The following is a 27924-nucleotide window of genomic DNA, read 5'->3' as shown; positions in this document are numbered from 1 at the left end:
CGGAGCGCTGTGGCTCAGCACCTGCATCTTGCGGGTCTCATCTTGGGGTGCTGGGATGGAGGTTCCTCACCCAAGAGAGGGCAGTGGTGGGGCACACTCCCAGTTAGGGCATGCAACTGGTCCCATTCTCCAAGTCACTGCTCGGCCTTGTGCTCCCGCTGGTGCCTTTCCCAGGTGGTCTGACGGGTCCCTCCTCAACTTCGTCTCCTGGGCGCCGGGCAAGCCCCGGCCCATCAACAAGGACAAGAAGTGCGTGTACATGACGGCCAGCAGAGGTGAGGGGCCGGATCCGGCCGTGCCGGGGCTCTGCAGGGGATGGGGGCCGCAGGCTGAGCGGAGGCACCCCTACCCCAGTGCGGCGGGGGGGTCATGCCCGGACTGTCTCTCCCTGCAGAGGACTGGGGTGACCAGAAGTGCCTGACAGCACTGCCCTACATCTGCAAGCGAAGCAACGGGACGGCTGTGAAGCCTTCCCTCCCACCGCTGCCTGCGCCTTCGAGCGGGGGCTGTCCCCGCGGCTGGTTTCCCTTCCTCAGCAAGGTATGGAGGGAGCGGAGAGGGGACAGAGAGTGGATGGCCGCCTCCTGGCCCCCCACCAGCCCTGCCAAGGTTGGGGGCGGGGGACTGAGAAATGGTGGGGCGGGGAGGAACGCGCACACATGTTTTGGGGGAAATGCTGGGGACTGCATGCGCGGGGATGCGGGAGAGGTGCTCCGTGGGGTGCAGGCGGGGGGACGATGGGGTCGAGGGTGCAAAGGGGAGAAGGACCGTTGGGGCAGAACGGGGCTGCAGGGGGTGGGTGAGCAGGGAGGGTGCAGGGCTTGGGGTGGCGGGGGGCAGCAGGGCAGTGTTTCCGTCCACGCAGTGTTTCAGCTTCAACGGCCACGACAAAGCTGAGATAGTGAAGTGGCCAGAGGCGAAGCAGGCGTGCGAGAGCCAGGGTGCCATCCTGGCCACCATCGCCAGCCCCCTGGAGCAGGGTAGGTGCCCCCTGCCCCCACTGGCCCCGCTGGCTTGGGACCTGCCCGGGGCTTGTCCTCAGCGCCTTGCCCGTCGCTTGCAGCTTTCATCACGTCCATGCTGCCCAACATCTCCTTCGACCTCTGGATCGGCCTCCACGATGCCCAGAGGGAGTTCCAGTGGGTGGAGGGCGAGCCGCTGCGGCACGTGAGCTGGGCGCCCGGCGAGCCCTCGGGCTGCAGCGCCTCCAGCCCCCGTGACAAGCCGGTGAGTGAGACTCCTCCATAGCATCCCCCGTCCCCTGGGAAGGTCTCAGCCCCATGTTCCACCATGAGGATGGAAGGTTTTGGTGTGCCGGGGTGGCTCTCTGAAGGCAGAGCAGGATCTGGCCCTGTGGGGTGGGGGGCCCTGGGTGGAGGTGTCCGTGGGGGTGGGATGACGACACCAAGGGCAGTGCTGACCTTGCGGCTTGGCTGTGCAGACCAACTGCGTGGTGGTGTGGCACGGCTCGCCCCCCCACTTCACGGGGCGCTGGGACGACCGGAGCTGCGTGGAGGAGAAGCACGGCTACATCTGCCAGCGGAGCATAGGTAGTGGGGGGACGGGGGGGACAGCCCCAATCTGCTCGCTGGGGACCTGCCACCGCTGCCCTGGTGCCCCATGCTGTGGTGGGGCTGCGGCCAGGGAGCTTGGGGTGATGGGCTCAGCTTAGGGGGAGCTCAGGGCGCTGGGGGGAGCATGGGGACATGGGCTTGATTTGGGGGGCGGTCACTAAGCCCAACAGTTTGTGGGGCACCCCCAAACCTGTGGACGCCAGCCTGCCTCTGCGTGTCCCCTGGGGATGTGCATCCTGATGGACAGCCCCAAGGTGGGGATGGCACCGGGGTGTCACCCCTCTGGGGACGCAGCCTCTCTGCCCTCCCCGGTCGCACCGGGATGTCCCCAGGTGCCTGTGCCCCATGGACAGTGCTGCCAGGGACACCCCAGTTTGGGGGGGGGATGGACAAGGGGGTGACCCCCTGGGATGCAGGAGTGTCTTCTGTGCCTTCTGACCGTGTCTCTTTGCTCCCCCAGACCTGTCCCTGAGCCCTGCGCGGACGCCATACCCCCCCTCGCCCACCGGCACCCTCTTTTACCACAACAGCACTTACCGCATCCTGCAGAAACCCCTCAGGTGGCACGAGGCGCTGCTGCTCTGCGAGACCCTCAACGCCACCCTGGCCACCATCCCTGACCCCTACAGCCAGGCTTTCCTCACGCAGGCCGTCAGCAGCCTGCGGGCTCCGCTCTGGATCGGGTTGGCCAACGATGAGGTGAGGGAAGGGGGCGTGCGCCCGGGGCAGGGGTCCCCAGGGGGTTGTGGAAGTCCCCCAGCTTCTCCTCCCCTTGGTTCTCCAGGGAGGCCGGAGCTACTCGTGGCTGACGGAGGAGAACCTCTTCTACGCCAACTGGCAGGACGGGGAGCCCCAGCAGGTTGCCGGCTGCTCCTACATGGACGCGGACGGGAGCTGGCGCACGGCTGGCTGCGACACCAAGCTGCAGGGGGGCATCTGCCAGCTCCGAGCAGGTGCTGGCCAGGGCGGCGCGGGAGCTCGGCGGGAGGTGGACCGGGTGGGGAGCGCCCGAGGGTTGGAGGTGGCATCCCACTGGGGACCTTCTGGAGCTCTGTGCATGTCCCTGCAGGGCTGGGTGCCCCAGCGTGCTGTGGGACCCTGACACCCTGTGCCCCCCCCCCACCCCCAACGCACCGTGTGCTCCCCAGGTGCCCTCCGCACGCACAAGTGGAGCTACAGCGGCAGCTGCCCCAAGTCACTGGAGGACTCGTCCTGGATCCCCTTCCGGGACCACTGCTACACCTTCCACATGGAGATCACCCTGGGGCAGAAGGACGCCATGAGGAGGTGCCAGAAAGGTACGGGGGGGCTGTGGTGGCCGGAGGGGGGTGACGCACCCTTGGAAAGGGAAGAGGATGGGGTCCCAGGATGCCCATGGGTGCATGAATAGGACCCTTGTCCCTACACCCATGTCCAGCCCTGGTCAGCCATCGTCTCCTCTTTGCTGTTGCGTGTTGGGGTTCCCCAACTCCCCTGTGGTTTGTGCATGGTTCCTCAGCTTTGTCCTCTTGGGCACTGCTGCTCCTGAGCTCCATCCTCCAAGCTCTGGGCTCTTCCCTGACACTCCTTCCTCCACAGTTGGTGGCACGGTGTTGTCTATCCAGGATGAGATGGAAAACGTCTTTGTGTGGGAGCACCTCCAGGCATACGAGGGCCCATCCAAAGGTGCCTGGCTGGGCATGACCTTCAACCCCAAAGGTACAAAGGAAGGAGCAAGGTTTTATCCCTCTTAGGCAACGCCATGAATCCCCACCAGGTCTGTGGTGAGCAGAGGAAGCCCTTAGTGGTGGCACCAGTGGGGGGGGCTCATGCCATGGTGTGACCAGGAGCCCCATTGCCTCAGGCCAGGCTGGACATGCCATGTGTATCTTTCTCTGGCTTGGTGGGATGGGAGTGGTGGCTTTCAAGCCCAGAGCCTCCTCCAAGGTGCTGGAGCCTGCAGGTTCAGGAAGGTGCCCTGCAGCCCCTGGTCCTTCCCATCTCCCCATCGCCCCATCACACCTCCCATCTCCCCATTGCCCCATCACACCTCCCATCGCCCCATCACACCTCCCATCTCTCCATCGCCCCTTCACACCTCCTCATTTCCCCATCACACCTCCCTGTGCTTTCTGAACTAGGGCAAAGATGGGGTGTCCCCTTCAGCCTCTCCAGACCTCATTCTTCCATTTCCCAGGTGGCACCTTGGTTTGGCACGACAACACCGCCGTGAACTACTCCAACTGGGGCCAGCATGACACGGGGCCCAGCATGCTCAGCCAGAACAGCTGCTACTGGATCCAGAGCAGCAACGGCGTGTGGCGCCTGGGCTCCTGCACAAATGTCACCATGGGGGTCATCTGCAAGATCCCCCGAGGTAGGGGCCCCCCCTGCTCCCCGAGGTGCCTGGGCTGATGTGGGGTGAGCTGGGGGTCTGGGCAGGGTGCTGCAGGGCAGAGCTCTGCCCCGCTGGCAGCACCGGCCGCATGTGTTCGGCAATTGCAGTGCAGGGGGATAGCAGGGGCCGGTGCTGGGGTCTGCAGACCCCCGCTGGGCTCAGTGGAGCTTGGGTGGGCTGTGCACGTCTCAGTGGCTGGGTCAGCACCTTGGGGCAGGATGCGGCTGGCGGGGTGGTGGTGGAGCAGAACCAGAGGATCCCCGCAGCTGTGCATCACCCAGCATCTGTGCGGCATTGGGAGCAGCGGGGGATGTGGGGCTGGTGGTGCCGGTGCTGGGAAGAGGGGAGGGTGCCGTGGCCGCACACTCATCTGTCTGTGTTGCTGTTGCAGTGGAGGAGAGCAGCTTTTCCAGGGCAGGTGAGTGGCACCGTTAGCCCGGGCACAGCACCAGGACCAGGAACTGGTGCTGGGGGACTGTGCTGCAGCCCAGCTTGTATTAACCAGAGAAATGGTGTTTGTGGGTGGGAAATCCTATTTCCAGCTGGCTTTGGCCCTGGGTTAGGACTCCCCTGCAGCAGCAGCCATCCCTCCATGGAGGAGTGTGTGCGGCCAGACCCTTGCTGGGCTCTCCTGCCCTCGCCCACGCTGCCTGGGCCGGCTGGGGGATGGACACTGCATCTGCTGGTGGGATCCCACAGATCCATCCCAGGCAGCTGCCAGATGTTCATGAACATCAGGAGCGACCCAGAGAGGCTGCCCAGCCCTGGGAGCTCTGCCACCGGCAGGATGTCCCCAGAACACCAAGCAGACTCCAGTCCTGTCCTGCTCTGACCCATCCTGCCTGAGAGCCCCTGTCCGGCTGGAGACCCGCCAGCCCAAGCCCCTCTTGCGGGATGGGACAGCAGGAGATGGCAGGCTGCCTTTCACCGGCCTTTTTCCCCTCGCTGCAGCTCTGCCGGAGAACACGACGGCCATCGCGGTGGTGGTGCTGTCGACACTGGCGCTGTGCGCCGTGCTGGGCGTCGCCGTCTACCTGTACAAGCGTCGGCGGAGCGCGGAGCGGGGCGCCTTCGAGAGCGCCCGCTACAGCCGCACCACCTCCAACCCCAGCGAATCCGCCGAGAAGAACATCCTGGTGTCAGACATGGAGATGAATGAGCAGCAAGACTAACGGCAGGGGGGACGCTGGGGACGGGGACCTGGGGAGGGGGGAGGACGGAGAGCTTCACACACGCTATCCCCACGGGGCAGGGGTGGCAGCGGGACCGTTGCAGCAGGGCAGGGAGAGGGGCTGGGGTCAGGGTCCAGCCAGGTGGGCGAGCGGAGGGAGCTGGGGTCCCTCCTGCCCCGTGGGTCGCTGCCGCCACCTCCGGGCTCGTCCCTGGCTGCCAGGAATTTGCCTACAGCAGCCGTGGAGGCAGTTTCAGGGCTAAAAAGTTTAGAGAAAAGTTGCCCCCCCAGTTCAAGAGCTTTCTGGCGGTGTGAACAGGCTCCGAGACACCTTCCCCTTGGGAGAAGGCAAGTGCGGGCGTTCAGGGCCCTGCGACGGGCTCGTTCCCCCCAGGAACCGAGCTGGTGTCCGAGAAGACATCCTCCTGGGCAAGAGGTCTCTAAAGCCGATCTACCTCCCCTCCGCACGCAGTGGCGAGGGCCCTGCCCGTCCCTCCCCGTCCCCGCCGCCATGCCGCTCCTCTCCCCCTCCTCGGCCTCGTCCCCAATCTCTGGCAGAAAGCAGCAGAGACGCCATCGCAGCGATCTGAGTGTGGACCCCCCGGCATCAGCAATGGACCCCCTCTCCTCCCTGGCACATCCCTAGGGCTGCATCCAGCCCCGGTGAGGCTGCAGCTGCTCCCCCCCGGGCTGGCAGCCAGAGCCCGTCCCGCTTTCTGTTACTTTGGTGTGTGTCCCCCCCAAATAACTGCACGCGATGGCCCTGGAGCAAACCGCTGGCCAGGCCCCTCCCCAGCAGGAGCATCCTTGGCACCCCAGGCTCCGCCGGAGGAGCTGGGTGCCGCGGCACAAGGCACTGCCGGAGAGCGGGGCCACCCTCCGTCCCTTGCCGGGCAGGGACGGCACGGGGCTGGGGTCACTTGCCACTGGTTGCCATGTTCAGGCCAGAAGGACGAGTGTCAGGGCTGTAGGGTGGGGAGTGACTTGGAAGCTTTGGTGGTTATTTTGAAAGTTTGGTGGTTTTTTTTTTTTAAGGAAACGATAGCTTTTTTTGCTATGCTGTATTGAGTGCGTGCTGAATATATACGTTCTTTCACACAGCTGGCTGGGGTGTTTGTGGTTGCCTGTTTTACGTGTAGGGTGTAGCGGAGGAGGAGGAGGAGGAAGGCAGTGCGAGGCTGAGCCCCTGCCTGGCTTTAGGGCTGTGCAGGAAGGCGCGGGGCTGTCCGGGGGCTGAGCCTTCCTCCTCCGTCAGCTGCCTGCAGCAGCATCCCGGTGCCGGGGTCGGGACAGAGGATGCCTGGAGACAGCGAGAGACAATTGGGCCCCGAGGGGGGTTCCCTGCTGGGAATGGGACCCAAAGAGCCCCTTAGACCTCTGAAGCGGGGCGGCACAGCCCCTGCAAGAGACGTTGCATTTAGCCCTCTGCCTCCGAGGCTCGAGTTGGGGTTTGTTTTGTTGTGATGACAACGGGAACTAGCTAATTTCTGTTACTCTCCTTTTTGATGCGTGTGTGGATTTTTAAATCTGTTGATTTCACTTAAGCTGGACATTAAGTGTTTAAGAAACTGTTGGGGGGTGGGATGGGGGAACAAGGGATCGTTGGGGTTTTGTTTACTTTTTGGCAATGTCCAAAAGCCGCCACGATGTTTCAGGGCGAGCGAGAATCTGGAGCATACGGAGCTGCCCCGGCTCCGTTTCTCTCTCTTGGCTTTCTCTGCATTTATTTTCTGAGGTCCTTTCTGGTTTGGAGCTGTTGATTTTGTCCACGGGCCCATGGCTTCCTGACGTGGGTGCCGGATCCTGAAAAGCTGAGCGTGAATTCCTCCTCATCCCCAGCAGGCGTTGATGTACCAAGCAGGAAGCTTGGAGTGCGCTGGCATCCCTCCTGCAGGGATGGTTGGAACAGCAGGAGGGATGCTGAGCTGGAAGCTGTGCTGCTGGTGGGGATGGAGGTCCGGGATTAACTCCTCCTGGATGAGCAGAGCTGTTAGGAAGTCCTAAAAAATAAAGGTTGAGGTTGGGATTGGTGGGAAGGAGTGGGTGAAGAGCGGTGCTGAGGTCGAGGGGTGCAGCCGGGCAGGGTTGGGGCTCATTTGGAGAAGTGCATGAGGCCCCGGGCAAGGTGAGCGCAGGGGAGCACGGGGGGCACGGCTGGGGCGGTGGTGAGTTGCCAGCACCGGGGGAAAGCCCGTGCATGGAGAGGCATGGAGAGCTGGGGGTTAGGAAGGAGGTCCCGTAGCCGTGCGGGAGGCATCACACCTGGCTTTCACGCAGCCCTACCTGGGGACACCTTGTTTAAGAGAGTTTCTTTTTTTTTTTTTTTTCCTTCTTCTTGATTAATTTGTTCTCTTCTTTGCTTTCAAGAAAAGAAATCTGTACAGTCTAGGGGAAATTTTGTATGAGAAGAGTTTTGTCAGCTGTTGGCAGTGATCAGGATTACGGGAAAAACACATATATGGTTAAGTGGTATCTCCTATCACCATTAGAATAATGTGAAGAATTGCTTACAAGGACCCTGTCAATTATATATATATATATATATATATAAAATATATATATATAGTTTTGCATTTTTTTACTCTCTGTGGTTTGTAAATCCTTTTAGAAGCTTGGAAATAAAATTTCCTTCCCTACCTATTTTCTTCCCTTTTTTTTTTTTTCTTCCCCTTTTATTTGGGAAAAACAAAACTTGTCTTTCCCTGTGTCCCTCACAAGTAGCGAACATAAAGCTGAAATTACACCTCCCTGTCTCTGACGGAGGAGGTTAAAGGCTGCCCAGGTGAGGGGGGTGTTGTATTAATGCCTGGCATTGCTTGGTTGTGTGTCCCGGGGGTATGGTGGCTCTCCTCTGCTGGCTGGTGCTCAGAAGAGTCGGCTGGAGGGAGAAGATGAAGGAGAATAGGCAACGTTTACTGGCGGACGACTCCTGAGTTCATGGAAGATGTCCGACTGAGCAGGGTCCTTTGGAAAAGCACTGAAACTTCTGTTTCTCCCCAAGGGTTGGGAGATGGGGCTGCAATCCAGCTGAGCCTGCTCCATCCCATAGCTCGTACCGGCGCGGTGAGCAGTGGATGCGACCATCGTAGCACCAAACACCCTGGCCAGGCCACAGCATTCCCGGGCGCTGCCGGTGGAGGAAGGCTGCGGGGGCGAGCTGCACCAAAGCCGCTGCGCAAGAGCACTTCTCCTGAAGCAGCGTCCTGCCAGCACGGAGCACGGGCATGGCGTCGGGGGCAGCCGCTGGCAGCGTTTCTGCACATGGGGCTTCCCTCTGCTCACACTGTGTTCTTGCCTCCCTCTGCTTCAGGGCTTCCCCCCATCCCTTGGGTAGCCCAGGGCTGCCCGCACCCATCGCTCCCCTCCCTGGGGGACAGACCCAGCGCCCTCCCCGCTCCCCCACCACGCTGATGTGGTTGGGAGAGATGAGATCTCAACAAGGTTTCCCTCGGGTTTGCCGGGGCCATTTGGTTTTGCCTTTCATTCGGTGAAGAGCACAGCACAGGCACTTGGAGCAGAAGCTCTCAGGATGCCTTTGAAGAAACAGATGATTTTTCTCTTTTGTTTTTCACCCGAGAGGTGAGAGGAGCTGGCAGGGGGCAGCGAGGGCTGCACCGTTTAATTGCAAACAGCGGTGGAAATCATGCTGAGCGGCACTGCACTGCAGCGGGGGAAAGGACGCTGGAGTCATCCTTGTTCTGGAGCTTAAACGCTCTCAGGGTGACCTGACCTGAATTCAGGTATGTGGCTTCTCTTCAAAGGAAGCCCAGGGAAACTTGCACTGCTGATTTTAAGCAGGGAAGCGCAGAATGCGCTTTTTTTTTTTTTTTTTTTTCATTTAAAATAAATGCAACCTTTGGAAAAATAGTAGTTTGTAGTAACCAAAGGCCCTTTCTCACAGAGATGAAGAGTCTCTGCCTTTTATCTGCTCTTCTAAACTTGAATTAAGCACATCCATTTTAAGGGAGTCATTAGAAAATTCCGTGAGGTCTGGTTCAGGCTGGGTTCACCTGCAGAAGGATACGAAATAGCCTCGTTATTTTAATCCCCTTTAATTTCCCTACTGACTACTTAGATATCAGACAGAGGGAAGGCAACACCTCTGAGGCTGGCAACTAGGACACTCTAAAATTAGCCATTGGCAGGTGTGCTGCTCGCCAGCCCCTGGACTGCGGACTGGTGGTAGGGGTTTTGAAGAGGAACGTCGGGTTTATTTTCAGAAGGAATTTATAGCGTGTCTAAGAAGTGCAGCACACCGCACCTAGACTCCAAGGTGGGCTTCATCTGATAAATCCAAGTCAACCTGGGCTGCTGCCATAGCCTTAGGCTCCCGTCGTAGTCAGCTCTGGTGCACTCCCTGGGCACTAGTAGGTCTAAACTGGGTCAGATGAACGGTGACCTAAAGTGCCCTTTTCTCTTGAATAAAAAAAGAAGGCTGAGGCAGCTAGCCGAGCTGCAGCGTCTACATGACACCTGACGTTAGGTGAGCAGAATCCTTCCCTAAGAGGCTAATTCCTTTGATTTTGCCTGCACTGATAGATAAAAGCAGACTAAGCTGCTTAGGACTTGCTCATCATCTGCCTTGAATACTTTTAGCCCTGCACTGAGATGGTCGCAGTATCCACGGCGTGTGGGAAGTGCTCAAATATATTTGGGAGCCTTATGGTATGGGCAGTGCAGAAGCTGTTGTGCCATGCTTGGCTCTTCAGACACACCGGCTGTTTTGACTACAAGCTATAGCAAGCAGTGTGCACAGAAAGGGTGAGGAGTCCTCTGGGCTGAGCCTGCTCTTTACCACTCAGGTCTGACACAGCAGTGTTTGCGGAGGTGAGAATTCAGGGTTAAGTGTTCAGGAAAAAGAAAACGCTCAGTGGCTGTAGCGTATCGAGGATCGGGGCTCCTCAGAGCCGCCAAATGCATATGATGTGTATGGACTGAGATCAGCGGACACGGCCTTTTTGAAGCAAATTGCAGTTGGCAGCTGTTTTCATTTCGCCCCATGGTAAAAACCACTACTCTGAAAAGAACCAGTTTGTGCAAAATGAGTAGCCACAAGGTCTTTGTTTCCTCATTCCCAGAATTCAGGCATAAGTCTGACTCAGAAGTTACTAATCTTTGCTGGATAAAGAAGGACAATATTCTGTGAATATAGTGTCTGCTTAGTAAGTAATTTTGTTCAGGAATAATCACAAATATGCTAGGTACTCTTCACTTGGGATGGTTATTGGTCATATTATTGTGTATGGTTCATGTTTAATCATTACCTTCTAATTCATGCAGTTCGTACATGGTTTGGAGACGTGCGCACAGCCGCACATGCAGGTCAGGTTTCCAGTGACGGACAATAACCAGCACAGTGTCACCAGGCAGCGTAGGGGATATTAAGTGCCTTAAAACTTGCAAAATTATACCCTCTCATCATACACAGTAAAAAGAATTACAATTTATTAAGTAATACATTTCAAGTTTATGTGGAATTGAGAAGTTAGGAACTGTGTTAATCAGACAAGAATTCAGAAGGTTCATGTACAAATCTGAGCGTAGCTTAAAAGAATTTATACAGCAAATTTGTACTGATCAATCCAATTTTTTGCTGAGATACAAATACTCCAGGCTTCTTGCTGTACAGCACAGTGAAGCCTTCAGGCTCCTTCCTATCTTTGCTTCCAAACAGCAGCAGTATTTTCTAGTTGCTTTGCACGGATTCAACTCAGTGTCTTTGTATATCAGCATTCAAGTCAAGATCTGAGTAACTGGTTTTCTTCTGCCTTCGTTCTCTCCTCCAAAACAAAGGAAAGACCCTCTTTGTTCAGGCCATGTTAGCTGTTAAAGAGAGAGAACATTAAATACAAGAACTTTACTGGAACTTCACCCCACTCAAGCTGAAGGCAGTGCACTCCATGGGTTATTGGCATGTGCATTCAATCAACAGATGTAAAAGTGTGCTTTGGACCTTTTGGCTGTAAGCTGTGTACAGGATCACATCACTTCATAAGCTCAAGCTCTTAATCAGAAGAAACCTCAGAAGCAAAGAATGTCAGTATTGTATGACTCAAAACACAGTAAGGGAACCACAGGCATCTCCGTAGCTTGTGATTTTAAAGGTTAAAGAAGGTCGGTTAAAAACCCAACTTACTAGCCAACTGTTTCCAATTAGGTGAGGCAGTTTTAGGACATAACCAATAGAAGTGCCATGTTGACTTCACTACTAGTTACCTTGACCTGTGCTCTTTTAAAGTAATTAGCAATCAGTGTTTGGACTTTTAAAGACATCAGTAGGACTACAAAAAGGACTGTGTGACATAAACACACTTGTTTTGGCTTTAATTAAAGTAGGAGAAAAGTAGAGGTATAAAAAACAATGAAGAGGGTACTCAATATAAAGGCTTCTTGGTGGAATTCCAACATCATGAGAGTTGTATCTGTTTTTCTCAGAGTCAGGCTCTGCAAATGAAGAAAGGAAGGTGTTTTAGAATACCTTTCTTCATCAACAAGAAAAATACTGACCGAACTTAACAAGATGAAAGGTCATTGCTTTCTCTTAAGCTTGGAAGTCGAGAACAACCACTGACTCATGGTTTTGACTGGCAATTCTCTGCACTGCTAGCCTGCCGTTCTGCTCTCAGAGGCACCTGTGCAATCCCTGCTGAGCTCAAGTTTTGTTGCCCATCTGAGGATACAACAGCTTCCCCAACATTCACAAGAAATCTATTATTTGATGTAGCCTTCAGCTTTACACAGTTTGAGTTATTGTGGGAGAGTACAGTGAGGCAGAAAGGACGGTCTCCTGGTTGGACATAGACATCCTCCAAACACTGGGGAAATCACTCGATTTCCAGCGCCTCAGCATCTTTTTTCCTAAAATGGCAATTTTGTAATTCTTCCAGTGCTGTTGGTAAGTTTCGATATGTGGAAAACCTTTTCAAGTCACTGGTTGCAAACCATGCAAAAACTGCAAAATCCTGCTTTCCTAGATTACCTTGGTAACTTATTGGTACCTTAGGTATTGAAAGTACAGCCGAAAGTGCAGCTTTCTCTTTTGGGGGGATCGTCAAATCTACAGTATTTGAATTGTTATTTAACTCTTGAATGTGATATAAGAAGCAAATCTAGTCCGTTCAGTAAGATAACTAGCAGATGTGTTTTGTCTAGGGAACGACCTGCTGGCCTAGTGGCCGCATGGGGGATAATGTGAAATGTAGAAAGCGTGCGGGAAGGTCTCTTCGGAAGCGATGCTGTATCGCTAATCAGTTAAACTGCCTGCTTCGAGGCGTGATTTGCTGTTCTAAGCAGCGTGTGGCAGAAGCGAGCTGCTGGTCCCGGGCGCCGGAGCCCCCGCCCCGGCTCGGGCCCTGGGGCCGCCGCAGGCGCGGGGCGGGCGGAGGCAGCGGCAGCGCCGGCTGCGCGGGGGAACCGCTGGAGCTCCCGGGGAGGCCTGGGGAAACCTCGGCTGCAATGAGCCAGGCAGCTCCTAGGTGTCACTGGAGCCCCAGTGACAGAGCCCGCCCTCGGCAAAACGCCACGGCCGCGGGAGCGAGTCCACGGAAGAGCCGAAAGTGGCTCCAGCCGAGAGAGGCTTGCGATGAGAATATTGGTGTGTTATAAACATAGCAGCCGAAGTCTTCCTCTAGGATGAAATAACTCATTGGGCATTTAGCATTGTTCCCAGGCATTACAAGCCTTTTAAATCCTGTTTATACGTGGTATTTTTCCTGTAACTGACGTGTTGGAATTCAGAGAAACCTTTCTTTAGCAGCAGCATCAGGATTTCATACCTCATCATCAGCGCCTCGGTAAACGGATCTGCAAGACAACAACTACCTGTCGGTCACCGGTAAAACGTCTATTTAAAACATGCATTCTCCTTTTTCTGTTCAGTAATCCCAGACAATGAATTGTAAGGACCTAGAAGGTGAAGGAAAAGTGCCTGGCTTGGGCAAAGAAGGCAATTTCCCATCTCTGGAGAATATTAACATGCTAAGGTTAATAGATGATTTACCAGAGAAGGTTTCCTTACCCTTTTATTTCCGTTCTATTTCTACCTTTGAGAGAAATACAAGTCCTTCCTCTTGGCTGAGGGACACCAGTTCTGTAATGCGGTTCAGCAGGCATTTACATCAGCAAGCATTAATCTCTTCTCAGCCACTAATCATTGTCTGCACAACTTATCTAACTATGCTTACTTTGTTTAAGTGCCCATTACAAAATCAGAGTTGAGACAAAGAAAAATATCTTTGTAATGGAAAACGGATAAAATATCTCTGTAATGGATAGTTTAACTTCAAGGTCAAAGTCAAGGCTGTGGCTAGAAGCTTTGGAGGCAGCGGTTTTACAATTACAAGGCAAAGAACAAATGTAAGCTGAGCTACTCTCAGATATGGGAGCTGAATGATCCCTAACTTACCAGGTGATAGCACACAAGTTCAAATAAGTATCTTAGCTACCTTTTTTAAATTGTTCTCTTCTTCTCATTAATTCATTTTAAAACCCCATTGTTCACAGAAGATATTCCAGGGGTATTGCTATACACTTGGAAGCACTGTAGGACTGAAGAAGACTTTCTTTATCATGACTAACGGTCATGTTTAGGAAAAAGCTGCAAGGCGGTACAGAGTTTGAAAGGGTGGGAAAAGGGGGCACAGACTGAAACTTGTTGTTGAAGAACAAAGACTGTTTCAGCCTGCTGAAGACATATTTTTTTAATCACTAGTACTAGCACCTCTTTAAAATTCCTGTCTGGAATGTTTCACTAAGGTAAGAAAAATTAAAATCAGGGATCTTTTTTTTTCAGTGGGTTCTGAAAAAACTTCCTTCTGATATCCCTCTGAGCTCAGCAGGGGCAGCCACCTAAAATCCGATGGCTGAATATGGTTCTAGATCTTGAACCCTGAACCAGCAGGAACAAATGCAGGAAGCTTTCTCAGAGGACGAGGCTTCACTTGCTGTTTGTTCGGACGCTTAACCTAGGCTGGAAAACAGCTCCGGGCTCCTCCTCGAGATTTGATGTAAGCATGCTCTTTGACATCATAGGGACCGGCTGCGTGAGTAAGCACTCAATTTTCTAACCCACAGAATCCAAGATTATTTTGCAAGTAAAAGCAAAGCATTTTCTTACAGTTTGTCATTAAATCTTAACAAATACTCCAGTTCATTGCCCTGTTTTACATATGTCAGTGTCTCGCTATCAGTGTTTCTCTTTTAAAACTGGATGGGTATGTAGAATTTCCTGATCAGCTCGAAGGAAAGAAAGCACAGTGACTTTGTTAAAACAAAACTAGATCAAAACAAAAGCCTTATTGAATGAATAAACTCTTTAACAAAATGCCAGCCTTCTTTTTAGATGTTCCAGAAAAAGCTCATAAATGCTGGTAAAGGCAATTTAACATCTTATTGAATCAAATAATCAGGGGGAGTGCTAGCACACCAAATGCGTAACAAATCGAGTTTTACTGCAATAGACCTTTAAAGAATTAAAGGACTAAAGCCCAACAGCTAGAACTTGTACACTAAGGGGTTTTTCTTTTTTCTTTTCATTGCTCTTTATTTTTGTGGGGAACTTCAATTAAATATCTTTACTGTACACTTGATATCATGTAAATTTTCCTAATTTCTGAAATTTGCATTTCCTGAATTTTTTCCTCCCACTTTTTGATGTTTAATGTGTCTCTTTTATATCCAAGTCCCTCTTGCCAATTCATGAGATCTTGCATATTTAATGAGAACAATTAAATAAGAATTTTGTAAAAGCGAGTTTTAAGCTCCAAAGCTTACTTTCATTTTCCTCTGCTTTAGGCTGTCTTGAGCACTAGGAGAAAGGCAACCAAGATTAATAAAGCTTTCCCATTTTAACACTGATTAGACATATGATTTAATATAGCTAGAAAAAGCAAAGAGAATGCTTTTTAAAGAAATGAAAGCATGGAAATGCTTAAAAACAGGACAAGTGAGGAAATTCATACTTAAGATAGAGTAAAGCTTTGGCTTACTCTCAATATCAAAATGACTTGTAAACAGACATGACTGTCTGGTTTGCCATTAAATTTTACTCATCTATAGTGTACTTTTTTTCTTAAAAGACTTGTTTCATTTAAGCAGCTAAGGTTGTAGCTTACTTTTTATGATTTCTGATCTTTTTTTATGTTGTTGGCTTCTAAAATAAAATTTATACATGGGGAAAAACTACCAGACCCTCGGAGATTTATATGGATTTAATCCTGATTTTGTGCTAATAACACTCAAACTTTCAGAAGTACGATTGAACTCAAACCCAGGAGTAATGCATTCTTCTGAGATACGTGGGGGAGAGAGCTTGGCATCTGGACTGGGTATTTGTCATTTCCAAGTCCAATCCGGATGGAGGCTTTGAAAGAGGAGAGACGCACGGACGTGGCATCTTGCTGCTGCAACCTGTGTGGTCGTTTCAGCTAAAGGTCCTGTGCCTCTTCATCACAGGATGGCACCTGGAGTATGGGAAAGCCTCTGTCGTCCCTTTGAACTTAAGAGTGACACTGGGGGGGTGGACAGGATTTTTTTCAAAGCCCAAAGGTCTCGTACAGCCTGAGGCTCATGCGTTTCACTGCTGTTCCCCATCCAAACCATATTAAGAGGGACCTGCGTGGGAGGGAAGGTTAAGCAATGCAAGCAGCCCAACAGCAGAAGAGCGCTGATGGTAAACGCTTGAAAAAATAGGATCAAACACTCATTAATTGTCCATCAACAGAACGCAGCACGTTCTACCTCTGTGCCACCTTTGGGGGACTGCTCATTTATTTTTCCTGCTATGATCTATTTACATCAAGTGGGCTGACTCGGCTATCAAAACGCACACATACTTCAAAAATGAATGTACATGATTCTGTAGCAAAATATTTGAATGACTAACTAATGAATGATTGTGAAAAGCTTCACTGAACTACTCCCGTGGGTCTCTGTTTTAATTCAGTATTCTCTCTGAAGTGTTTGTTTGAAAGCAGTTTCTCTTTCATGTTTGCCTGTTGCTGATAGACTTCTTTATGAGAGTTTTTAACAAGGCCATCTGTAACCTCTGACTGCTGCAGCACTGTATCATTTGACACTAAAGCTGTCACTTCAATTCCTGAAGGTTTTAGGAAAATGATGGCAAATAAAAATTTTCAGCATTTTGTACTATTTATCCTGCTTGCAGTAAATGTCCCACATCAGATGAGCTTGGCTTATATTACAGGAGAGGGAGTTAGGCTAATTTAGAGCACATTTGACCATGTAATGCTGGGCCATTAACAGATAATTGAGGTTGCTCAGAAACCAGACTAATTCTAGCCGTAATTCTGTCCCGCTACTGCACCATGCCAGAGACCTACCCACAAGAGTGGATTCCGTACATAGTTCTCTCACTTGTTACACGATTTGGTATCTCGCAGCTGAACTCAAATTTTCAGAAGTTGAAAATCTTGCCTATGGGTTTGCCAGTGATTTGAGGTGACGCTCTCTGATTCACGTTCACAGTAACCAGCATGAACCACTATGACTGTGATCTGTCTGCTCCACTTCATGACTGCAACATAGGTATTTATATATAACCCAGTCATGCCTTTATAAAGACATGGGTCTCTACAGCGAGGCTTGTGTGACCAGTTTAAGTCATCTTTCCCAAGGTAAGATGAACCATATCTAGAATAGAATAGAATATTTCTATATCTCAGACTTGCCTTTTTCTCTACGCAGACTATAATAAATTGTGGCCAACTGATGTTGACTTTGTACTTTAGACATTTAGGGGATGTCTAAAATGAGCAGAGATTAATCCCCCTTTTTTTCCCAATTTTCAGAAGTGCTGAATTCTTCGCTGACTTCAGCTGGCACTGTGGCTGCATTCAGCTTTCTGAATGGCAAGTGGAAAATTTTTAAAATTATTGATTATAATAGATAGTCAAAATGAGAGGTAGCTTGTGGAAATGCCAGGTCCTGATGCACCACGGACAGGCGATTTATGTGCTACATCCGAAAGTATTGTTTTACTTTTTGTTTTCTCATCTGGATTGATGATTTGTCAGGAGAAAACTGTTGCTTAGTTCTTTGGTTTGGGGGTTTTTTGAGTTGTTTTGTCTTGTCTGGTTTTTAGTGATGTTCAGCCATAACTAAGCCAGAAATACACACTAATTATAAGGGTAAACATATCGTAACAACAACAATAGAAGAAAAAGAATTATTCTTATCACTATGTCAGTATTATTTTAGACTGGACATTTCAAAATGGCAAGACTAGAAAGGAATCACAAGAATCCAGCATCTCATAGCCTGGGTTCTAATTAAAATCCCTCCCAACCTCCAGACAGTCCTGCAGTTTCAAGATGACTGATGAAAGACTTCAGACAAGCCACAAGCAGCCACTGGATCAGTTGATGTGACCTTTTTTTAGATGAGCTCAACTGCAATCATAATGCTCCAGTGAAAAGATGTTCTATGAATTTAAAAACATTAAAAAATGTCATTCCAGAGAGCTTTGTAAGGTACAGAACACAGTCCCAATTTCACGTAGAGTTTGCCTGACAATTAACTGGAAAGTTTCATCCTCAGCTTTGCAATTCACAACAAGCTAAGACAGGGGAAATATGTTTTAATTTGACATGTCCATAGTGCTGACCCACTGACTTGGTCACAAACGACAGCACCACAGATGCATTCTAACTCTTCCGGTCTGCACGCCTGAAGTGAGTGGACAAATGAAGTCTCCCTCAAGATGATGGCAATAGCATTTACCTACAGCCAAGAAAACCTTTCATGTGGGTTGAGATGCTTACCATGAGGAGGAGTGCTGGCAAAAAGGCCTCATCAAAACCCTCATTTTCACCCTTAGTTTAATTAAGATTCCCTAAAGCATCGCTGCCAAAACTATTGAAAGGAGTTGCTGACTACTTAACATCAGCCAGAGAAGCTGGTGGGGATACGTCTGCACTCATTTAAATTAGCACTGTCAAAAAAATCATTATAGGTCTCGTTCCTCAGTCATTCCAGGTGCCTTTTCCAGGCATATACTACTATACAATCCCAAAAGTTACTCAGGATCTCGTCTAAAAAATTTTTTAATGCGATGACTGGTGAGCAGGGTGAGCACAGGTGGCTTTTGTTAAGCTGCCAAAACTACTGTGAAGATCATTTAATAATTGAAAGACAACAAGGAAATTAAGTACCTTGCGTTAGGATGTTGAGAAGGATATAAGGATCAGGTCTGATAACAGTCTACACCTGTAAGGAAACTCCACAACAGAAGTTTACTGGCTGGTTTTCGAAAAGGCAGGGCTGCTTGGAAATATTTTGTTGGTTCTGCGTGGATTGAAGAGCTTGACAACAAAAGAGGACTGGTAAACTGCTGTACTCTCAGAAGAAAGCAGTGAGGATGGGCCATAACTACAAGGTAACTGGAAGCACTGTTATTTCCACTACTTTTCGTACCCTTTTTCTGGTGACCAGGATATAGGTTAGTCTCACGAGTTCTGTAAATCTCTATTTGTAAAGGTGATGCAGTCCGAGATAGAGACCTCAATCTGTTAGTTCATGCTGTGCTTGTATGTAAAAAACAAATCTGTATTTTTACTCTTGGTGACTACCTTGTGCTAAGAACTGGCTATGGTCTTAGGTGATGTTGTAGTAGTGATAACCTGCCTAGTGGCTGGGACAGGCTGCGTAGTTATCTAGTCCTGTGTTTAATTATCTTTCTTATATAACACGACTAGAAAGCAGGTGCCCTGCGGTTGCACGCTAAGCATGGGAGCGAGAGGAGCGCAGCGCGGCCTGAGCGGCAGCTGGCGCGCTCCAGCACGTGGCTGGGAAGCATGACCCAAATGAAGGCACCGCTCTTGCGAGGCATACGAGCGACAGTTAGCTATGGATGCATATGTATGTTCCTGTCACAACTCAGCACGCAGCACATGATTTTGCATTTTATTTCTACTACTGTAGTGGGATTGGAGCCTCAGGAAAGTGACTAGGAGGGAGGGGGGTGACCAGAGCAATTTACTTAACGTGTTGCTGTTCCTGTGCACATCCAAGAGGCCTTCAGAAAGAAGGGAGCTGCAGATGAGCCATATTCAGCTAAAAAGGCAGTGGGTTGAGTATCTCTGATTTACTGAATACAATTCACTTGTTAACTCCGGACTGTTTTAACAATCGATGTTGTATGTGATAATCTTTCTTACCCGCAATGCTCACAGCTGTGAGCCTGTTGTGAGGATTCGGCATCCTCACAAGGGAGGGAGATGCTGAGGGAGTTCTGTTAGATTTTGAGTCCAAAAATGCATAGTTACTAGTTTTACTGAGACAATATCCTGTTAAAAATGAAAGAATGAATGTTTTGAACATAAATAACTACAAGATCGACATTTAGTCTGGCCTCAGGTATAGAATGGAGCATAGGATGTAACACTGTACGAGTACAATACCTGTCCAGAACGGAACTTGGCAAGAGAAAGGGGTCTATTCTAGTGAATATTAGTAAGGATTGGTATCGCTCACCAGGAAGAAAACAAATGCAAAGTACTGATTTGACACGAGCAATACCAAGCAGCAATTAAAAGGAGAAAAAAAAGATCGTGCAATTAAAACTACAGATACACTATCCAGAACTGTGGTGCGTGTGTGGTTTTTGGGAGGAGGTGGCTGCTTTCTTTTTTAATCTAGATCAACTACTCTACAGATAATAATCACTAATATGAACAGCAAGGAGTGAATTTTCTGCATTCCTAGATGGAAGGTCTCTAAGGAAAATCTTGGCCCTGCGGGGAACCAGGTGCAGAACTGGATGGCGTTACGCTTTCCTAAAACTGATCATGAAACAGGGATGAACTGCCTCTGAAAGTGTCGATTCTCAGGGGGACACAGGTGGTCAAGATCTCTTGCTGTCAGTACTTAAGACTTCATGGCACTTGTAACTGTCATAAAATAAAATGCAGCATCCTGGCTGCATTCCACTGGGGGTAATTGATTTTGCCTCCCCAAATTTCCACTCTATGGTTCTAATTGAATACTTTTTTAAAAATAGTGAATCTAATCAACCCTCAGGACAAAACACTTATTTTGTCTCGCTCTTGACAAACAAGTGTTTTGTTTGCATTTTGCCTCTGTAATTAAAGTGCCAGCTGCCAATAGTGAAACGAACTAGAGAAATTAATAATTATTTCCCCTGTAAATACACTGTACAATATTGCTGGCATGGAAGAGTAGCCCTCATTCCAAGTCAGGGATGGCTGTATTCCACTGATTAGAGACAAAAAATTATATCTATACGTAAGTGCATTTCTGGGGGGGGAGAGGGAGAATGGCAGAGAGGAGAGGAAGGGATTTTTGTACGTGTGCACTTCCAGAATGCACATGCCGGATGCTGAATGTAAATCCAAGCTCGCTAGAAGCTACCTGAAGGCTACTAATAGTGTTCCTGAGAAGTGCCGTCATCTTTTTAAAAATTGTAAGTAGGAAGAGGCAGGACCAGCCAGCCTGTGAATGGAAGCAGCATCACCCTTAACTGTGAATTCTTCCTGCTCCTCAGGACTTTGATCAAACCACCTTTCTTTTGGTTTTGGTTTTTTGTTTTGTTTTGTTTGGGTGGCTTGGGGGTGCTGGTGTGTCCCTCCCATGGGCTAGGAATTCTAGTACACCCAGGAAAGGCTGTAACTGGGGTGGCATCTTCTTTGTGCTATAGTATTCTATGCTCTAGCATGTTTAGAAATTCTCCTCAAATTGTTCTTTTAACTGTCGCATCTTTCTCCACCCTTTTCCCCTAAATTTCTGTATTCCTTTCAGACAAATCAAGCCATGATGATGTTCTCCTTTAGGCTTTCAATGAGTGTCTGCCTATCTCAGCCTAAGTAAAAGGCTTTCTGTTCATATGTATTTTACAGCATAGTGGCAAATCAATCATCTAGAAAATAGTTTGCTGGTGAACGCTTCTGTCAAAGCATTCTGGGAAATAATTTACTTTTTTTTATGAGTAAGTAAGGCCTGAAGGCATGCAGATGGGGAAATATACACTGTTTACTGCAAATAATTTGAGAAAGACACTTCTACCAGATTGTGCATCTTCTCCTAGTTGATAGGAAAGACTCTGGCACATTTAATTATTTATTTAGATGAGTAGAAATGCTGAAAAGGGCACCTAACCATATGTTTTAGAAGCTTCTGGCATCACTAGGAATGCATCACAAATAATACCCTAAAAGTACAGCAGTATAATATGATATAAACCACCTCAAGAAAGCAACACAACCTATAATCTTAATTACTCTAAATAGTCTAGCAATTACTCACCTTGCAATTCATCCCATTTTTAAAATGCCTGGGGGTGAAATGCAGTTTCTCCTTGTGTGGAATGTGTAAGCACAATGCGCTGAATTATCAAACTAAGACTCTGATACAGGCATCAGTTCAAATTCTGTGAAGTACTTAAAAGCTTCAAAGCTGAACTGTGTGCGTGTGGTTCACATACGAGCCTTGTTACTCGACTGCTAGTACTAGAAAGGCTGTGTAGATGGGGGACTGAAACTCCTACCAGGTACTCTGAGGAAAGCCAAGACATTTGCAAGACTTCTGGAGAAGGCAACTTCTACTGCAATTCGCTTAAAGGCCTCGTTGTAGTATCTTATTTACTTACAGCTTGCATAGTGGGGTCCTGTCCATGACTTGGACTCCCTCGGGTCATGGAAACTTGTCAGTAACAATGAAGTAATAGAATTTGTGCATTAAAATTCAAGAGCGGTGTTTTGAAATCTTACCAAGAAGATACTCTTTGGTTGCTGAGCATGTTGACCTCTTTCCTCAATACTAGCATCACCTTATAATGAAATCAAGACGTCTGGCTTTGGTAAGATTAATTTCTCAGAAAACAGGGTATTCTTGGCTATTATTAAAAAAAGAGGCTCCTAGTTTCAATATTTCTGTCCCTCATTCCTGTATTCTTTCTTTAAAATTCCATGATCATTTGAAAAAAGAACTAATGGGAAGATGTTTGATTCTTCTCTTGCTTAGTTTGCTAAATTCCGCATCTTACATAATGTTGTGAAGGACAAACAATTAAATCCTTGGATGCTCTCCCTTAATCTGCTTCTCTCCTGCAATGTTGTATCTACATAACAAACAAGAATTTTTTTCCATTGCCACACTTAATTACAGGTTTGCTCTGTGCAAAGCCTCCAGATTTTGGGCAGTTCTGTGAAATGCTCTGGGATTATACAATCTGAGCCTAAGATGAATAAAGTCTCTTTACATTTATTGAAATCTGCATAAGTAAGCATATCTCTTTCTCACAGTTTAGGAGGTTTCAGTTGATGTTGACATTTCACTACGCGCTGAAATATCGCAAGGCAGCAATATCAAAATAGGATTATGGACTCTTATCTGAAGAGAGGCAGTTTCTTACTGCCTCTCTTGGCGATTTCTGTAATATGCATTCACGTTAAAATTGTCCACATCAATTATCAGGTTCTGCTTGCACAGCTCACAGGTCTTCACAGCCTCCAGATCAGCCCTGCAATAAGGCAAAAAATTAAGTCTTTAACCTTAAACTACATCATGCCTGTTATAAAATTGGAATGAGGACATTTTTTATTTTAAAGCCATTTTCTATAGATTGCTATCTTTTTATTGGAATTCTCCCGAATCATTTGAAACCACGGCATTTTTTATACTAAACACATGTAATAGTAGGGATAATTGGAACAGTCTTCTGTTAAATCCTGTGTGGTATATTACTGTGCTGGATTTTGTTTGCTTTTAAATTACAAATCTGTAGCTTTTATAGAATGAAACTGCAGGGATCATGAGCCACACCGATGTAAAAGGCAATGACGGACTTCATACAGAAACCTCCATCTAAGGCCTTGTCAGTACCAACAAAGCCAAGGAATTGCCTGGAATTGTTTACTTGTGTCTTCCTCTTGTTATTTTTAAGACAACAATGAATTTCATTTGAGTGCCATAAAATAAATGGATACACCCCCACCCTATAAACTGATTCTTTTTTCCCCTTCTCTTCTAGAGGAAGATGTGGAACAAAAACTTCTACAGAGGAGAGCCCTGCTTTCCATGTGTACAGATGGCCTGCTTTAAAAAACAGAAACAAAAAAACAAACAAAGAAACCCTCCAAACGCACTGCAGTAACCAGAAGCAAAACTTGGGCTTGTTAAGATTGATATATCATCAAAGATGCCTCTTAGGACACAGTTCCACTTCGTTCTTTCATTGCTTACCATACCACCACCTCTCTTCTTGTTCTGGCACCCAGACTACCCCAAAACTCCCTCTGAGCAGGATCACGTCCCCGTATTCCGTCAACTAGCACTGAGGGGAAACTGAAATTATTCTACGAGGACAGGGTTTGGGGAAGGTTTGGGAAATGTGACTCACTTCCCTAAGCTGGGGGCAAGCCAGGAATTTAAATGAACAAGGCCTGGCAGGGAACCAAGTACACAGGATTTCACTGATATATCATCTGCCTTTTAAGACTGAAGAAACAAAGCTGGCATAGGCTATTATCTTCCCACGTACGGGACTGGCATTTTACACAATCTACACTAGGTTAGGGTGTGTGTATATATCCTATACCTACTTATATCCTTTCTGGAGGTTAATTCTCTGGTTATTATCTGATGGTGGCTTTTTTTAATTTGTATTTTTAAGTGCTTACTTACAAAGAATAAGTTGACAATTATACAACTTGCTTAGGAACTTCAGAAGCCATAGCATACCTAAGTGCTTAACACAAACTGCAGAATGCATCTTTAAAAAAAATAAAAAACCCCAAACCAACTTGTGTTGTGATTACCTTAAATCTCTTTATAAAGATAGGGTCCATATTGTGAAAATGCATTTATAATCTAAACTTACAGTGATATAACATTGCTGATAATCTTCATTCAGAATGGAACTAGAAATGGCACAGCAAGAATAGTGCTTAGGGAAAAAAAGCATGCTGACATAAGTGAGGGTGAAATCAAGGAATAATCAACAGGACTGTTCTCTAGCTGGGAGCCACCTTCCTGAATGCTAAAATTCATCCTGCTCATATTCCTTCTCCCCTCCCCATCTGAATTCTTCCAACACTTCACACATTTAATCTCATTTTATGGTTTTTGTCATTCAAATATTTCTCTTACCTATTAGTCCTACATGTACAGTTTATGATCCCTGCAAAACGTGATGTTTGCCTGATACTACTAATGGCTGTAGATTGGCTCATTAAATCTTTCAGCACTTAATATCAAAGATCTTGTTTTAATCTAAACCAAGCACGAGAAAATTATGGTTTTTGTGATCTGCTCACTACATACCAGTAGCCTCATCAAAGACGTTAATATCTACTGTTATTTCACTGAGAATGCTTGTGCTACAGGAAAACACTACCATGATGACCAAGCTATGAGTTAAATGTGGCCTTTGAGTAAATGTAAGGACTTCATCTTGTTCAACTCCATTAGAAGAGTGGAATTAGTTGAGAGGTAAATTCAGCAGAATGTTTTATATCTTGTGGGTCTCTCTCACCTGACTTTATTTTAGCTTTGAGCCATTTTTTTAGACATTCCTGATGAACAAACTGCAGGCTTCCCACACAGCCACATGGCTCTAGCAGTGGATTTGTAGGAGAACCTCCAGCAATCTGACAGATACAACACTGATCTCCTTCCTCTTCTGAGTCTTCTGCCAGGAGACGATTAAGACATAACAGAAGGAATCAAACACTGCTCTTGGCAAAGTCTACGGTTGAATAACGGACAGTATCTTTGCACTAAGGTTCTGGGATTTGGAGAGATTTTACTAAGGACCTTTATCACATGATGGTGACCTGAAAGTATAATATCCAACAGTTTAGAGTTAATATGTACCTTAAAGCTGATAAATGTGCAAAGCAAAAACCTTACAGTCTCTAAATCCCCCTTATGCTTTTGTGTAATCCAAATCTGATGATGTGTTGCTGAGAATTACGCAGCGCTGTTCTTTGAGAAGAACGAGCGTGTTTGAATACTGCCTATCAAACATGAGGAGGTAGCTGCTGAATGCTCTCCCCTTTCAGCTCTGTTGGCATTGCATGAGTTTTGAATATTTGTCCTGAGTGTCTTGCTTTCTGGAAACCTTTCTAGATTTGTGGCGATGCAGGGGAAGTTCATTTCTTGGTGAAGAGTGGTATTTTAACCAAACAGGGGAAAAAAAGTTATGTTACAAAACATTTTAATGGCTTTGTATTTATGACTGATGGATGAAAACGTTGGAAGTATTTACTGATTATGATCTAGTGCTTTTTGCATGAAATCTGATGAGCAGATTGGGTTCCTAGTTAATAAATAGAATACTAGACAACAAAAATGTTGAGCCTTGGATTGGACTTTAGATTAACTAATACTGTAAAAGTAAAAATATGAAAATGAAAAAGCAACTTGTGACTTTATCACTTCACATGTTCAAACCTTAACCACATGGAGTTACATCTCCATCCTTAACTTGCCTACTAATACCCCTAGGTGCTATATACATAACGCCTCAGAAAACCAGACTCTTCAAGCTAATGTTACCAGCAGAATGTTGTTTTGGGTTTGGTTTTGTGTTTGTTTTTTTTTTTCCCCTCCCTTTTTCCATCCCCTTCTAGCCATGGTTTGGTTTGCTTAAATGTTTTGTGTTGAGAAAGAAGGAAAAGGCTTTTGTCTGAAAGCTGGAATAACAGGAGACCTGTTTACCTGTAGAGCTTTCCATTCCTTTCTAGTCTACCCTTTGGTTATTTTTTTTCTCCCATTTTCTGGCATGTGTCCCCCTAAATTTATTGGCCAGAACAGGTACCGTTACTAACTCCAACTAATGTCATCAGGAGACTGAGGAAACTCAAGAGAAGGGAGGCTTCCTGTTGGCATAGCAGAAAAGATTAATACTTACAACCTTTCAGCGCAAAATAAGGAAACCCTCTAGATGTTACTTCCATCTAAATTGTTACCTCCACACAGTGTGGCACCCCTAGTTCTGAATTTCCTTAACTTTTGGAAAGAAAAGTGTCATTCTGAAACTTCTGTCTAGCTGTCTGCCATGTCCCCTGGGATAGCTGACAAACTTTGAAATACAGACAGTTGGCTTATTTGCAGTGAAGCTGGGAACAGAAATGTTTTTCCTGATAGCATCTCTGAATCTAATTGCTTAAGCATTTTCTTGAGACAGAGCGAGCAGCTTGTTGATTACAATGAGCAGCAGGGAAACCTATTGCTCCTTCATTCTGCCTTTATTTGAGTCTCTGCAGTCAAAGAAATTACTGTATTAAGACCACAGATAGAAAAGAGGACAAGCAAACAATTAAAAATAACTTTGACGAACAAAGCTGTGTCTCTTAACTTGAACTTCTGATTATGGCTGCAATACATAAAGAAGCTGAGCTTAAAGGACTCAGTGCTGGTTAAATGGGATCTTTCCCACAGGGAAGCCTTAGAACTTGCCCTTTCATTCCTTTATATGACTATGCTATTAGCCATGTACACCACCGCCCAAAGAGCACACTTGTGGGATGTGGTGGCCTCTGTCACATTGAGGAATCTATTTTTTGTCTCCAACTCTGTGACAATAAAACCCACAAATCTCCCTCACGTCGCTGCCCAAGAAAGCTTGGTTAAAGCTTCAGTGGTGTTTATTGATGTTCAGGAATAAAGCAAGTGAGTGTGTGACTTGTAGAAGAAGCATCATGATGCAAACACCATCTCCTCACTGAGTGGTTTTCAGTGTCTCTGGTAGAACCATCTTAGAGTCGCAGCTGCTGTGAATGATAAGGATGGAGATACAGATGGAAGAACTATTAACTTATTTTTGTATGTTTCTAACTGTATGGAAAACTTGAAAGAGGAAAATGTAGCCCTTTCTTTATAAAATAGTCAAGTATCAAAACAATCTATGACAAAAATAGAACTTTGAAATCTACAGAGTTTGTCACTTAGCTATAGTGCAGTTTCTTGCAATTCATGATCTAGCTACCATGTGTTTATGCATAATTCTAGAGTTTGCACATATATTAAACATACTCCTCACCTTTCATGTTTATGTTTCTCTTGATCTGCCTACAGTCTCTTCACTTCCTCTGTGCTTGCTGAATAGGAGATCCTTGTGTTGCTTATTGTACTACTTTGGTTTTGTAAATAAGGCACTGCTAGGAAAGTGAACGGCAACTGATCATGCAAAACACGAGCAATATGAAGATCAGGAGTGAATCTTGTCTGAAACAAAATTGAGCTGGAAGATTCTAGGGATGAAGACCTAGACGAACTTTGTAAGTTCTCCCCGACGTATGAGGTACCACTGGGAGATGAAATGTTCCAACTGTCATTGATGCTATCCTCCAGGACGGTGCTGTCTTCAGTGTATTGTGAATTGGCAGTGAAGAACCAAAACTTTCTGAAGTAGAAGAGTCCCTATAGCGTATAAAGGACGTATAAAGGGTGTAGGCATACTGAGTGTTGAACTGTCATCCAAATCCAGTGTTTGTGGAGAACACGCTGCTGAGCTCCAGTTTGCTGAGGGCTCGGGTCTATGTGCAGACTGAGCTGAGGATCCTGGGCTGTTAGGCGCAGAGTGTAGCAGTGGTCTGGGAGCAGCTGACAGAACTGACCTAGCAAAGCTAGCATGCCATCTCTGATTGCTTTCATAAGAATGCCATTCTTTGCACGAAGTATGGGTTCTGGCCCTATCTCTATAATTAACATGATTAAGCATCTTTTGAATAGATGAATTACTTGGCCTATCTTCAAATTCAGAATCATCTGCATCTTCTAGACAATTCCCATCTGGAGGGTATAATTTGCCACCGTCCTTAGAT

The 27924-nt window shown here is 47.4% G+C and overlaps 1 protein-coding gene and 1 long non-coding RNA gene across 5 annotated transcripts in view; both read left to right on the top strand.

Annotated features, from left to right (window-relative positions):
- Nucleotides 1–7738, top strand: part of MRC2 (mannose receptor C-type 2) — a 29982-nt gene extending 22244 nt beyond the window's left edge. Inside the window, exons 19-30 of one of the 2 annotated variants that reach the window (XM_072885525.1) lie at nt 175–275; nt 395–540; nt 866–980; nt 1064–1227; nt 1442–1550; nt 2035–2273; nt 2359–2527; nt 2723–2872; nt 3153–3272; nt 3751–3930; nt 4343–4369; nt 4903–7738. In XM_072885525.1, coding sequence (XP_072741626.1) covers nt 175–275; nt 395–540; nt 866–980; nt 1064–1227; nt 1442–1550; nt 2035–2273; nt 2359–2527; nt 2723–2872; nt 3153–3272; nt 3751–3930; nt 4343–4369; nt 4903–5123 — 1741 coding nt within the window. In that variant the 3' untranslated portion in view covers nt 5124–7738. The remainder of the gene's footprint in view (nt 1–174; nt 276–394; nt 541–865; nt 981–1063; nt 1228–1441; nt 1551–2034; nt 2274–2358; nt 2528–2722; nt 2873–3152; nt 3273–3750; nt 3931–4342; nt 4370–4902) is intronic. The other variant, XM_072885526.1, reaches the window with a different exon arrangement.
- Nucleotides 7739–9010: 1272 nt separating this feature from the next.
- Nucleotides 9011–27419, top strand: LOC140662481 (uncharacterized). Of its 3 annotated transcripts, XR_012046095.1 has the most exons (5): nt 9011–12956; nt 13914–14127; nt 16930–16989; nt 17433–18515; nt 23127–27419. It is a non-coding gene; the product is annotated as an uncharacterized lncRNA (long non-coding RNA). The 3 variants fall into 3 exon arrangements; XR_012046096.1 differs by lacking the exon at nt 13914–14127; XR_012046097.1 differs by lacking the exons at nt 9011–12956; nt 13914–14127 and adding an exon at nt 16574–16755.
- The last annotated feature ends 505 nt before the right edge of the window (nt 27420–27924 follow it).

Source organism: Ciconia boyciana, chromosome 22 (genome assembly GCF_034638445.1).
Source record: "Ciconia boyciana chromosome 22, ASM3463844v1, whole genome shotgun sequence".
Classification (NCBI taxonomy): Eukaryota; Metazoa; Chordata; class Aves; order Ciconiiformes; family Ciconiidae; genus Ciconia; species Ciconia boyciana.
The sequence above is the reverse complement of the archived record's forward strand: the minus strand, read 5'-3'. Positions and strand labels throughout refer to the sequence as shown.